Genomic DNA, 15,412 nt, shown 5'->3' with positions numbered 1-15,412 from the left:
GTCAGTCTCTGCGCGCCCTCAGTCTCTGCGCGCCCTCAGTCTCTGCGCGCCCTCAGTCTCTGCGCGCCCCCAGTCTCAGTGTGCAGTGCGGTCAGTCTCAGTCTCTGCGTGCCCTCAGTCTCAGCGTGCGGTGTGGTCAGTCTCAGTACCAGTGTGCGGTGTGGTCAGTCTCAGCCTGCTCTCAGTCTCAGCGTGCGGTGCGGTCAGTCTTAGCGTGCGGTGCGGTCAGTCTCAGCGTGCCCTCAGTCTCACTCACTTGTCTAGGCGGGCCACACTCAGGCAGGGCGGGGTGGGCGGGGCGGCTCCTCCCTCTTTGGCAGTCCCTTCGCTGGATTCGTTCTCCTGCAGGATGGAGTTGATGAAGGTGGAAGGTGACAGAACGTTCTCCTCCTGTGACCCCGGGCTGTGCTCACTGAGGGCGGGGCTGCACTCACTGAGGGCGGGGCTGCTGGGGGAGGGCGGCTCTTCCTTGATTAGGATCACAGGACTGCAAGGAGGAGGAGACGTGACATCACAGTCTGTCCATTGAACAGTACAGGAGCCCTCCCCCATCCCATCAAAGACTCACCTTCCCTCCAGACTGGGGCACGGGGACACCGAGGGGCTGGACTGGGCCACTTCCGTCACATCGGAGATGATTGGTCCTTCCAGGGGTTCTGGAGAGTAACGAGCCGAGTCCGTGTATCCAGAGAAAGAGCCCTGCATGGGGGATGGAGAGATCAGCCCCGCCCCTGATACCGCCCCCCTACTGGAAGGGAGACACAAATATAAACCTCTGATCTACAGCCCCGCCCCTGATACCGCCCCCTACTGGAGGGGAGACACAAATATCCACTTCTGATCTACAGCCCCGCCCCTGATACCGCCCCCTACTGGAGGGGAGACACAAATATCAACCTCTGATCTACAGCCCCGCCCCTGACACCACCCCCCTGCTGGAGGGGAGACACAAATATCAACCTCTGATCTACAGCCCCTCCCCTGATACCGCCCCCTACTGGAGGGCAGACACAAATATCAACCTCTGATCTACAGCCCCTCCCCTGATACCGCCCCCTACTGGAGGGGAGACACAAATATCAACCTCTGATCTACAGCCCCGCCCCTGATAACGCCCCCTACTGGAGGGGAGACACAAATATCTACCTCTGATCTACAGCCCCGCCCCTGACACCACCCCCTGCTGGAGGGGAGACACAAATATCAACCTCTGATCTACAGCCCCTCCCCTGATACCGCCCCCTACTGGAGGGGAGACACAAATATCAACCTCTGATCTACAGCCCCACCCCTGATACCGCCCCTTACTGGAGGGGAGACACAAATATCCACCACTGATCTACAGCCCCGCCCCTGATACCGCCCCCTACTGGAGGGGAGACACAAATATCAACCTCTGATCTACAGCCCCGCCCCTGATACCACCCCCTGCTGGAGGGGAGACACAAATATCTACCTCTGATCTACAGCCCTTCCCTGATACCGCCCTCTACTGGAGGGGAGACACCAATATCAACCTCTGATCTACAGCCCCGCCCCTGATACCACCCCCTACTGGAGGGGAGACACCAATATCAACCTCTGATCTACAGCCACGCCCCTGATACCGCCCCCCTACTGGAGGGGAGACACCAATATCAACCTCTGATCTACAGCCCCGCCCCTGATACCACGCCCTATTGGAGGGGAGACACCAATATCAACCTCTGATCTACAGCCCCTCCCCTGATACCACCCCCTACTAGAGGGGAGACACAAATATCCACCTCTTATCTACAGCCCCGCCCCTGATACCGCCTCCTACTGGAGGGGAGACAAATATCTTCCTCTGATCTACAGCCCCTCCCCTGACACCACCCCCTGCTGGAGACCCAGTGACATCATTCAGGATCTCCCCCCTTACCTTCCCCACTCCAGTGAACAAGGTCCCTTTGGGAGGGGAGACACAGCAGTCACCCCTCATTGGTCCCACCTTCACCCCTCCTATTCCAGTGATGTCATTTGATGATCTCATCCTCAGGGACCAGATGTTCCCCCATGAACCCCACCAAGGTATGTCTGCCCACACTCACTGGGTAGGTGGCGCTCCCGTTGAGGTGCTCCAGGGAGTACTGGCGGCTGTACTTCGGTAGAGAATGGGCGGAGCTTGTGTCATTCAGCATGAGAGGTCTGCGGGAGGAAACACAGTCAGGTAATTATACAGGAGACCAACATGGTTGACATCTGGGATACGCGTGTTCCCCTAACATAGGACCCACTTGGTACCATCCCCCAAAGAGTGAGAGGTCAAAGGAGGGGCGGGATCTGTAGACTGGAGTCATCACACCTCATTCACCGGTCATTATCCCAGAATCCCTCTAAAGGGACCCCAGGGGAGGCAGACTAGTAGGATCTCCTGCCTTCTCATCGTAATGAGCGCCATAAAAGGGGACCGTCCTGTCAGGCTTATTTGGGGAGGTTAAATTTACAAATAGAAATGGAATGTTATATTTTCTTCTGTATAGAAATATGAAGCAATGACATCCATTTTTTGTTAGGTTACTGAAAGGTTAAATCTCCTTTAAAAGTGCCTGTTCATGAAATTCTTCAACAGGTTTACCCCAAACATGCTGTGTTGACCTAAGGTAATAAATAGTCTGTTGACTGTCTTTAGATAAAGTCTAAGATGCTATACCATGGTATCCTATCTGTGCGTGGGATCATAAACCTTAGTCAGTATTTTCGGTGCTTAAACCCATTTAAAAATAAGATTTACAGATACGTTATAATCTTATATGTAACATAATATTAACAATGAAATTATATATATATATATATATATATATATATATATATATATATATATATATATATATATATATATATATATATATATAATTAACATACATAGATATGTAGAAAACCGTTATATATTATAATTGTTGCATCCTTGCTAAAGGAAAAGTTATACTGATATTGATGACTCATCTCTGTCAAGAGAGGCTTCAGTAAACATTTGCAAATTGTAAGTTGTAGAAAGCATCATAAAATTTTGTTTGACCTTGCTAGGCTCTAGGAAGTCTGAGATGGTAAGCTCTTTGTCAATATAAGGTTCAAAGTTTATTTGTAGGCAAATAATGCTGTCATACTGAACCTAAGAGCAATGCAATACTGCCATCTCTGGTGACTGACTACTACTAATTGAAGTCTTAGGTTAAAAGGTAAAATCCAATATATCTAAATAAGATATATTAAATATTAAAATGGTGTTGCCAGATTTAATCTTTATTTAGATACATGGTGGAAATTAAATGGACGTGTAATAGATGAGAGCATGGATACTTTTTATGTTGTTTTATGATATTCTTAAATGGAGAAATCCTATAAGTTTTTAATATCCATATACTGGTTGACCAAGAGGTGTCACCCAATGACATCACCAGTTAATAGATAAGTTATCCAAACCAATGGGGATAATGTCACTCCCTCTGGGTTTAACTTATGGTAATTTTAATAGTCCTTTGTTCTATACCATATAAAAAGGCAAACTCAGATGAGGGGCACACATCACAAGACATTTGCCCAACATACATCACACATACAATACACACGCTACTACAGCTATGCATAGACTCATCTATACAGACTCCATTTTGCTCCATCATGTATCTGAAACTTGGAGGGACGCCAAACGAAACTCCTCCCTAATTGACCGCCATCTTGGAAAGGCAGCCATCTTAACCACTTAAGCCCCGGAGGATTTGGCTGCTAAACGACCAGGGGTTATTTTGCGATTCGGCACTGCGTGACTTTAACGGACAATTGCGCGGTCGTGCGACGCTGTACCTAAACGAATTTGGCGTCCTTTTTTTCCCACAAACAGAGCTTTCTTTTGGCGGTATTTGATCACCTGTGCGATTTTTTGATCACGCGCTATAAACAAAAAAAGAGCGTCAATTTTGCAAAAATAGCAATATTTTTCCCTTTTTTTTATATGAAATTCCCCCAAAAAAAATTTAAAAATCAAAATTTTTTAACATTTTCGGCCAATTTGTTTTATGCTACCTAGGTTTGGTAAAAAAAAAAAAAAAAAAAAAAAAAAAAAAATCGCAAAAAGCGTATTTTGATTGGTTTGCGCAAAAGTTATTGCGTTTACTGACTAAGGGAAAGATTTTTGTCATTTTTGTTGTTTTTTTTTTTTAACGCGTAATGGCGGCGATCTGCGATTTTTTTTGCGGTACTGCGACATTGCGGCGGACAGACCGGACCCTTGACTGACATTTTTGACACTTTTGGGGTTACCAGTGACATTTCTACAGTAATCAGTGCTATATATATGCACTGTTACTGTAAAAATACACTGGTAGTGAAGGGGTTAACTTTATTTGAGAGGGAGGGGCTGTGTCCCTAGGGGCGTGATTCTAACTGTGATTGGCTGTGGCTTCAGCTGTATGCAGAGTGAACAACGGATCTACATAGTAGATCCATATGATCAGCTCTCATACAGAGGGGAGAATGACAGGCAGCTTGTTTACACAAGCTGCCTGACTTTCTCCCTCTCCCCCGCCGATCGCAGAGTGGCCGGCGGACATCGGGTCCGCCGGTCACACGCGCGGGGGGGGGGGTCCGTGACCACGCGGGAGCTCGCCTCCGGCGGCGCGCGCTCGCTCCCTAGACCCTCACAAGCTAGTGACGTAGCCCTACAACACTTTGCCTGTGAGGGGCTGACCGCCGACGTAGATCGGCGTGCGGCGGTCGGCAAGTGGTTAAGGACTCTGGTAACGACCATTCTAAGCTAGCAGCCATTTTAAATATGGTAAATATGCCTTGCTAATTATTTGATTATTATTCAATATTGTTTATGTACTTCCTTAAATGTTTTACATTTTACATTTCATGCTAAAGAGTAACGAGAGTACAATCCCAGCCGTATAAACTATATGTAGATTTTTCTCTAAAAAGCTGATTTTAGTTTTTATAAAATTTTTATTAATATCAGATTTAGCGCATATTGGCGTATTAGTCTCACGTTTTGCATAGCATATTCTCGCTTCATCTGCAGTGGAGTGACTATCGGACTGTGCATTGCGCAGACAATTGTGGTCTGATTATATAGAACATTCATTTATGGTTTATACTATACCTGGAGAAAACATAATCTTGCTTTATTTTTACTTTCATTATTGAGCTACCAATCACATTGCATTTATTGTTTGAAGTTCATATTTTATGTAAAGTTATTTTTTTGTGTCATCTCACTTATGGTGACTACATGTCTCGTGAATAAATATTCTTATATATTCCATACCGTAGACTGTTTTCACTAAGATTGGTATATGCTTTTAAAAAGCAATCAATCAATAAAAAGAATTCGCTACATATTGATTTGTGGAAATAAGTGGAGATTCTCCTTCCGCACAGATCTTTGCTTATTGACATAAATAGACACTGTTCTATTCAGAGCAGTATAAACATTCTGACATAATGGAGGCGGCCCAGCGAGATATTATTAATTTCTTACATAATGGAGGCGGCCCAGCGAGATATTATTAATTTCTGACAGTCCATATATAAACCAATATACACAGTGCGCGTGTGTGTGTATATATATATATATATATATATATATATATGTAAAAGAAAAGTGCGCTGGTCTGTGATAAGCTGCTCCCAGATAAAAAATATGAAATGGTGTGTGATAGATGGTGCGCTTTATCAAAATGGTGATGTGCAATAAATATGCAAAGAAATCACAGATGCAAATTCAAAATAAACAAAGTATTATGATGCAAAATTGTGATAAATAAAGTCCCAGACACAACGTGTCTATATGTTAGAATAACAATCCCGTGATATAAATGTTACACACCATATATATATATATATATATATATATATATATATATATATATATTATCTCACCACGTCTGCTGCCCCTGGAGCCTCTCTAGAATGTGTATAGAGTATATACAATGGCATGGTCCCTACAACCTAACTACTGAGTATCCCCACACAATGGACTGGGCTCTACAACCCAACCACTGGACATCCCCACACAATGGACTGCGCTCTACAACCCAACCGCTGGACATCCCCACACAATGGACTGGGCTCTACAAACCAACCTGCTGGACATTCCCACACAATGGACTGGGCTCTACAAACCAACCTGCTGGACATTCCCACACAATGGACTGGGCTCTGCAACCCAACCTGCTGGACATCCCCACACAATGGACTGGGCTCTGCAACCCAACCTGCTGGACATCCCCACACAATAGATTGGGCTCTACAACCCAACTACTGGACATCCCCACACAATGGACTGGGCTGTACAACCTAACTACTGAGTATCCCCACACAATGGACTGGGCTCTACAACCCAACCTGCTGGACATCCCCACACAATGGACTGGGCTCTACAACCCAACCTGCTGGACATCCCCACACAATGGACTGGGCTTTACAACCCAACCTGCTGGACATCCCCCACACAATGGACTGGGCTCTGCAACCCAACCTGCTGGATATCCCCACACAATGGATTGAGCTCTACAACCCAACCTGCTGGACATCCCCACACAATGGATTGGGCTCTACAACCCAACTACTGGACATCCCCACACAATGGACTGGGCTCTACAACCCAACCACTGGACATCCCCACACAATGGACTGGGCTCTACAACCCAACCGCTGGACATCCCCACACAATGGACTGGGCTCTACAAACCAACCTGCTGGACATTCCCACACAATGGACTGGGCTCTACAACCTAACCTGCTGGACATCCCCACACAATGGATTGGGCTTTACAACCCAACCTGCTGGACATCCCCACACAATGGATTGGGCTTTACAACCCAACCTGCTGGACATCCCCACACAATGGACTGGGCTCTGCAACCCAACCTGCTGGACATCCCCACACAATGGATTGAGCTATACAACCCAACCTGCTGGACATCCCCACACAATGGATTGGGCTCTACAACCCAACCACTGGACATCCCCACACAATGGACTGGGCTCTACAACCCAACCACTGGACATCCCCACACAATGGACTGGGCTCTACAACCCAACTACTGGACATCCCCACACAATGGACTGGGCTCTACAACCCAACCACTGGACATCCCCACACAATGGACTGGGCTCTACAACCCAACCGCTGGACATCCCCACACAATGGACTGGGCTCTACAACCCAACCACTGGACATCCCCACACAATGGACTGGGCTCTACAACCCAACCGCTGGACATCCCCACACAATGGACTGGGCTCTACAACCCAACCACTGGACATCCCCACACAATGGACTGGGCTCTACAACCCAACCGCTGGACATCCCCACACAATGGACTGGGCTCTACAACCCAACTACTGGACATCCCCACACAATGGACTGGGCTTTACAACCCAACCTGCAGGACATCCCCACACAATGGACTGGGCTCTGCAACCCAACCTGCTGGATATCCCCACACAATGGATTGAGCTCTACAACCCAACCTGCTGGACATCCCCACACAATGGATTGGGCTCTACAACCCAACTACTGGACATCCCCACACAATGGACTGGGCTCTACAACCCAACCACTGGACATCCCCACACAATGGACTGGGCTCTACAACCCAACCACTGGACATCCCCACACAATGGACTGGGCTCTACAACCCAACCGCTGGACATCCCCACACAATGGACTGGGCTCTACAACCCAACCACTGGACATCCCCACACAATGGACTGGGCTCTACAACTCAACCGCTGGACATCCCCACACAATGGACTGGGCTCCACAAACCCAACCTGCTGGAAATCCCCACACAATGGACTGGGCTCTACAACCCAACCTGCTGAGTATCCTCACACAATGGACTAGGCTCTACAACCCAAACTACTGAGTATCCCCACAAAATGGACTGCGCTCTAGAACCCAACCACTGGACATCCCCACACAATGGACTGGGCTCTACAACCCAACCTGCTGGACATCCCCACACAATGGACTGGGCTCTACAACCCAACCTGCTGGACATCCCCACACAATCGACTGGGCTCTACAAACCAACCTGCTGGACATCCCCACACAATGGGCTGGGCTCTACAACCCAAGCTGCTGGACATCCCCACAATGGACCGGGCCATGGGCCCCAGTTTCTTCTCTCTAGGTGTGGGGTTCAGTAATGGAAATCGGATAATCTGTGCAGGGGCTGCCTGCCCGCTCACATTTAGGAGGACTGTAAACAAGGGAGAGGGGTGGGATTGCCATAGGTAGATGTTGTATGTAGAATGGGGGTCTGTACCTTGTTACAGTTGTAATGATATCCTGCACCGGATATACTAAAAGCTGTCGCAAGCAACCATTTTGTCACGGGCAACCATTTTGTTCAGTAACACAGTCTAGCAGGCCAAATGTGTACTCAGTGATATTTTTCTCCCTCCCTACCTCTAACTTAAGGAATGCAGGGGGCTGGCGCGTCAAAGAAACCTTATCTCAGCACAGACAGGAAACCTGGCCAGATATTGTTCTTCCAGAACAGAGCGGTCGTAAAACTGAGCAAATCCATTAAGGCTGACCAGAGCTGTGTCATAAATACCACGCAGCCAAGCTGTTCATTGGAAAATGTAACAATACATACACAATAATGCAGACAGGAACATGACACATTAACAATAAGTATATATTTGGATAAGAAATGTCATACTGATCGAATTAAGACCAGGCATTACCACCCTATCACATATAGAATAGAAGATAGCGATAAGATCTTCCCTGTGTGATCATGTATTCATGTTTAGTATCTTTTGATGGCAAATGACATGCTGAATGATAAGCTAGCAGTTTAAAGAATGTAACCATTAAATATTTCGAGATATTGAGAGTGGCATGACTCGGTCCACTAAGGAGGTCTTGATATTTGTCATAAACCCAGGACAGCCCATTGCCCCTCTGTTTTAATTGGTCAGGGGTATCCGTCAACGCCCCTTTGATCCTAGAGAAAAGCTTGCTCAAACTTTGCTATGAGGAGTTCTCATGGTAACATCAAGAAGGAACATCCATCAAGTTTGAGAACCGATCACAACTGGCTCAGCTTCTGAACTCTGATAACACCAAGGACATTGAATGCAAGTATTCTTATTTCTCAATTCTATCTTATTTTTCTAATTGCTGAATTGTGTCTCTATTTCTTTCAAACACTTTTTTCTGTAAATATTTTATTTGCACAAATTTTAACCTTTTTATTATTAAACTTTATTTTGAAAAGTGTTAATCTTGTCCCTAAGCTCTTAATGCAAACTAACAACGAACCTGTCTCTTGAAGAGTGCTACTGTATAGAATAAATCCTCTGAACATTCCTGTCTGTGGTGACAGCGCGTGTGACAGATGATTATTCTAAAGTCATAATTGGTATTTCTAAAATTACGAGTTCCGTGTGGGTGGTGGCAGTGAAAGGGTTAATTGCTTAATTAGCCCGGTGACAATCGCTCTCAGCCTGCTGGCATTTAGATTGTGGTCCCGCAAGCCGGAAAATCTTTGTGCAGCTGAGAGTGGCATTGTTACGCAAGTGACGGCAGGGTGTGAGATTGGCTGGTCCTTGGTCACGAGTTAGTGAGAAGGGCAGGGATCTGATACCCGCCACCGTCACAACAGTCACCCCAAAGTCTGCAGCCCCTTAACAAGTCAGAACTGGCCTAAAGCGAGTCAGAAGAAGAAGGTCCCTGCAGGACAGATGGCTTCTGAATGATCTCAGACACGTCAAACTGATATAATCCACACAATAATCTAAAGCCGGCCACAAGGGGGCTCTTTACCAGGTTGTTTGGTCGACGACACTTTTCGGAGGCAGGGTGGGATGGATGACACTAATAAATAGGTGTTGGGGGATCATGATTCCATAGCTCACCTTCCTGTCCCTGGGATCCTCCTGTGTGGTCATATTCTATATATATATATATATATATATATATATATATATATATATATATATATACACACACACACACACACACACACACACACACACACTACAGGCCTATCACCATGAGGATGGTGCAAACAGGAGCAGAGTGCCGTACACACTTACATTTTCCGCTTCACTCCCAGGATCCGGTTGGATTGGACCAGAGAGATAAGGAACTGGATAAGCTGGAGAGAGAATTGAGAAACATCTGATACATGTAGTTCTATGAATCCACCGAGATGTCCCCCATCCCTGTTGTATACTGAACATCCCCCTCCCCTCCCATTCCATTCCCCAACTCTGCTGTATACTGAACAACCCCCCCCCCCCCGCCCCATTACATTCCATCCCCCAACTCTGCTGTATACTGAACATCCCCTCCCAACCCATTCCATTCCCCAACTCTGCTGTATACTGAACAACCCCCCCACCCCATCCCATCCCCCAATTCTGCTGTATACTGAACCCCCCCCATTCCATTCCCCAACTCTGCTGTATACTGAACAACCCCCCCCACCCCATTCCATCCCCCAACTCTGCTGTATACTGAACAACCCCCCCCACCCCATTCCATCCCCCAGCTCTGCTGTATACTGAACAACCCCCCCACCCCATTCCATCACCTTCATTCCCCATCTCTGCTGTATCCTCAACATCCCACACCCCTCCCCCCCATTTCATCTAAACACATCCCTCTCCCCCGCTCCATCCAGACACACCCCTACCCCTTCCTCATCCAGACAAATCCTGCACCCCCTTCTCCCACTCTATCCAGACACATCCCATACCCCCCCCTATGATCCATCGAGACACATCCCGCACCCCTGCTTCATCCAGACACATCCCACACCTCCCCCCATGCTTCATCCAGACATCCCACACACCCCCCCCCCCATGCTTCATCCAGACACATCCCGCACCCCCTCACCCGGCTCCATCCAGACACATCCCGCACCCCCTCACCTGGCTCCATCTAGACACATCCCGCACCCCCTCACCCGGCTCCATCCAGACACATCCCGCACCCCCTCACCCAGCTCCATCTAGACACATCCCGCACCCCCTCACCCGGCTCCATCCAGACACATCCCGCACCCCCTCACCCGGCTCCATCCAGACACATCCCGCACCCCCTCACCCGGCTCCATCCAGACACATCCCGCACCCCCTCACCCGGCTCCATCCAGACACACCACATAACTGCCCTTTGCTATGACATTCGCCCCAAACCCTCAGGTGTTACCTTATTGACCACCTTCTGTTGCTGGGCGTGCTTCTGTCGCAGACTGGCCACCTCCCTCCACAGCGCCTCATTCTCACTGTACAGATAGAGGAGAGCAGTCATCAGAAGAGCGATCTATACAGAGGAAAGGCGACACCGACAGAGGAACCCACAGAGAGATAATAGGAAGGATACAGAACCTTAAACTGCCCATAAACTCCTCCTACCACTGTCCCAGTGCAGTATGGGAGAATGGGGGCAGTATAGGAGAATGGGGGCAGTATAGGAGAATGGAGGAAGTATGGGAGAATGGAGGGAGAATGGGGGACCAGTACGGGAGAATGGGGGACCAGTACGGGAGAATGGGGGACCAGTACGGGAGAATGGGGGGACCAGTACGGGAGAATGGAAGCGGAATGGGGAGCAGTATGGGAGAATGGGGAGCAGTATGGGAGAATGGGGAGCAGTATGAGAGAATGGGGAGCAGTATGGGAGAATGGGGAGCAGTATGAGAGAATGGGGAGCAGTATGAGAGAATGGGGAGCAGTATGAGAGAATGGGGAGCAGTATGAGAGAATGGAGGAAGTATGGGAGAATGGAGGCAGTATGGGAGAATGGAGGAAGTATGGGAGAATGGAGGCTGTATGGGAGAATGGAGGCTGTATGGGAGAATGGGGAGCAGTATGGGAGAATGGAGGCTGTATGGGAGAATGGAGGCAGTATGGGAGAATGGAGGAAGTATGGGAGAATGGAGGCTGTATGGGAGAATGGAGGCTGTATGGGAGAATGGGGAGCAGTATGGGAGAATGGAGGAAGTATGGGGGCAGAATGGGAGAATGGAGGCTGTATAGGAGAATGGGGAGCAGTATGGGTGAATGGGAGCAGTATGGGAGAATGGAGGCAGTATGGGAGAATGGAGGCAGTATGGGGGCAGAATGGGAGAATGGAGGCTGTATAGGAGAATGGGGAGCAGTATGGGAGAATGGAGGAAGTATGGGGGCAGAATGGGAGAATGGAGGCTGTATAGGAGAATGGAGGCAGTATGGGAGAATGGAGGCAGTATGGGGGCAGAATGGGAGAATGGAGGCTGTATAGGAGAATGGGGAGCAGTATGGGTGAATGGGAGCAGTATGGGAGAATGGAGGCAGTATGGGAGAATGGAGGCAGTATGGGGGCAGAATGGGAGAATGGAGGCTGTATAGGAGAATGGGGAGCAGTATGGGTGAATGGGAGCAGTATGGGAGAATGGGGGCAGTATAGGGGCAGTATGGGAGAATGGAGGCAGTATAGGGGCAGTATGGGAGAATGGAGGCAGTATAGGGGCAGTATGGGAGAATGGGGGCAGTATAGGGGCAGTATGGGAGAATGGAGGCAGTATAGGGGCAGTATGGGAGAATGGAGGCAGTATAGGGGCAGTATGGGAGAATAGAGGCAGTATAGGGGCAGTATGGGAGAATAGAGGCAGTATAGGGGCAGTATGGGAGAATGGGGAGCAGTATGGATAAGGTGTACACACGGCACCTGCACCCTCCTATGACAGGATGACATTGTGGTCCTTGGCTTTCCTGGTGACACCGGCTGAGACACATAGAATAAATCTTTGTGGTGTCACACTCACTGTTTCATTGCCAGCAGCCGGCCATCCATGCTCTCCTGTTTGCCTTTCATGAGCTGTACGTCAGTCAGCAGTTTGCCAACATTATCCTGGCGAACTTTCACATCCTCAGTCTTCCCTCCCGACAGCTGAAAAAGAGAGAAGAATGGTGGCGTCAGTCTGGGGGTCCCTCGTGGTCTCAGTCTAAGGGGGAATCTCTCGTGGTCTCAGTGTGGGGGGGGAATCTCTCGTGGTCTCAGTCTGGGGGGGGGAATCTCTCGTGGTCTCAATCTGGGGGGGGGGGGAATCTCCCGTGGTCTCAGTCTGGGGGGGGGGGAATCTCTCGTGGTCTCAGCCTGGGGGTCCCGGGATCTCTCGTGGTCTCAGCCTGGGGGTCCCGGGATCTCTCGTGGTCTCAGCCTGGGGGTCCCGGGATCTCTCGTGGTCTCAGCCTGGGGGTCCCGGAATCTCTCGTGGTCTCAGCCTGGGGGTCCCGGAATCTCTCGTGGTCTCAGCCTGGGGGTCCCGGAATCCCTCGTGGTCTCAGCCTGGGGGTCCCGGAATCCCTCGTGGTCTCAGTCTGGGGGGGGAATCTCTCGTGGTCTCAGTCTGGGGGTTCTCTCGTGGCCTCAGTTTGGGGGTCCGGGAAATCTCTCATGGTCTCAGTCTGGGGGATCTCTCGTGGTCTCAGTCTGGGGGATCTCTCGTGGCCTCAGTCTGGGGGATCTCTCGTGGCCTCAGTCTGGGGGATCTCTCGTGGCCTCAGTCTGGGGGATCTCTCGTGGCCTCAGTCTGGGGGATCTCTCGTGGCCTCAGTCTGGGGGATCTCTCGTGGCCTCAGTCTGGGGGATCTCTCGTGGCCTCAGTCTGGGGGATCTCTCGTGGCCTCAGTCTGGGGGATCTCTCGTGGCCTCAGTCTGGGGGATCTCTCGTGGTCTCAGTCTGGGGGATCTCTCGTGGCCTCAGTCTGGGGGATCTCTCGTGGCCTCAGTCTGGGGGATCTCTCGTGGCCTCAGTCTGGGGGATCTCTCGTGGCCTCAGTCTGGGGGATCTCTCGTGGCCTCAGTCTGGGGGATCTCTCGTGGCCTCAGTCTGGGGGATCTCTCGTGGCCTCAGTCTGGGGGATCTCTCGTGGCCTCAGTCTGGGGGATCTCTCGTGGCCTCAGTCTGGGGGATCTCTCGTGGCCTCAGTCTGGGGGATCTCTCGTGGCCTCAGTCTGGGGGATCTCTCGTGGCCTCAGTCTGGGGGATCTCTCGTGGCCTCAGTCTGGGGGATCTCTCGTGGCCTCAGTCTGGGGGATCTCTCGTGGCCTCAGTCTGGGGGATCTCTCGTGGCCTCAGTCTGGGGGATCTCTCGTGGCCTCAGTCTGGGGGATCTCTCGTGGCCTCAGTCTGGGGGATCTCTCGTGGCCTCAGTCTGGGGGATCTCTCGTGGCCTCAGTCTGGGGGTCTCGGAATCTCTTGCGGTCTCAGTCTGGGGGTCCGGGCACACTCCATATGGAGCTCCTCACTCACATTATTGACCTTCCTCTTGATGTTCTCCAGCAGATGCTCGTGGCCGCGGATGAAGTACGGATGCTGGAACTCCGTGTCATCCTTCTCCGGTTTCAGGAGGCCGCCTTGCTCTATGTGGACCACCTTCCGGAAACCATCTGGGGGAGGGGGAGATAAGTCAGGGCGATGGGCATAGAAGAGAGAAAGTGGGAGTGGGGGGGGAATGACAGAGAGGTCAGGTTGATGGAAATGGAAAGGGGAAGAGATAACAAAGAGGTCAGGGTGATTGATGGGGAGTGGGGGGTAAGAGAGAGATCAGGGTGATGGGGAGCGAAGGGGAGGGGGAGCAAAGAGGTCAGGGTACTGGGGAGGGAAGGGGAGGGGGAACGGAGAGGTCAGGGTGCTGGGGAGCGAAGGGGAGGGGGAAGATAATGGAGAGGTCAGGGTGATGGGGAGCGGAGGGGGGAGAGGTTGGGGTGATGGGGAGCGGAGGGGGGGAGAGGTTGGGGTGATGGGGAGGGGGGGGGGGGAGGTCGGGGTGATGGGGAGGGGGGGGGGGGGGAGGTCGGGGTGATGGGGAGGGGGGGGGGGGAGGGAGAGGTCGGGGTGATGGGGAGCGAAGGAGAGGTCAGAGTGACGGGGGGGGGGGGGGGAGAGGTCAGAGTGACGGGGGGGGGAGAGGTCAGAGTGACGGGGAGCAAAGCGGGGGAGGAGATACTCACACATATTGAGTTGGCGGACAAAGCTGGCCATGTTGTTGTGTTTGAAGTATTTAGGGAGGACCTCTTTGGAGAATCCGCCCTGATCAAACACATGGAAGCTCCTCCCCTCCTGTGCAGGGACACAAATCACACATTTAACCCCTTCTATACTGTAATAGATATTCTGCTTGAAATTACTTTAAACCCCGAAATGATGAATTATATGAATGCAGAGACCCCGGGGAATGAAATGATGAATGCTGCAATTCTTTTTATGTTGCACAATTGTTTATAAAATACAACAAAATAATTTCAGCTGTCACAGTGATCAGTGCAGGAAGAGGCGGGGCTCAGCTGAGCCCCTCCCAAAAAAAACCCTATAGATCTACAGAGAGGAGAGGGGACACCGAGCCCCTCCCACCAACACCCCTATAGATCTACAG

At 50.3% G+C, this 15,412-nt stretch overlaps 1 protein-coding gene across 1 annotated transcript; it reads right to left on the bottom strand.

Annotated features, from left to right (window-relative positions):
* Positions 1-248: 248 nt before the first annotated feature.
* Positions 249-15,094, bottom strand: LOC309544152 (heat shock factor protein-like). Its single transcript, XM_082276523.1, has 8 exons — positions 14,991-15,094; positions 14,290-14,426; positions 12,799-12,923; positions 11,202-11,277; positions 10,082-10,143; positions 2,073-2,169; positions 569-699; positions 249-487 (listed from the first exon to the last, which is right to left on the bottom strand). The coding sequence occupies exons 1-8, from the start codon at positions 15,019-15,021 to the stop codon at positions 253-255; spliced, it is 894 nt and encodes a 297-aa protein (XP_082132649.1). The 5' UTR covers positions 15,022-15,094; the 3' UTR covers positions 249-252.
* Positions 15,095-15,412: the final 318 nt, after the last annotated feature.

Source organism: Pelophylax lessonae, assembly GCF_965119305.1.
Source record: "Pelophylax lessonae genome assembly, contig: HAP1_SCAFFOLD_1285, whole genome shotgun sequence".
NCBI lineage: Eukaryota > Metazoa > Chordata > Amphibia > Anura > Ranidae > Pelophylax > Pelophylax lessonae.
This window is presented reverse-complemented; position numbering and strand designations above follow the sequence as displayed.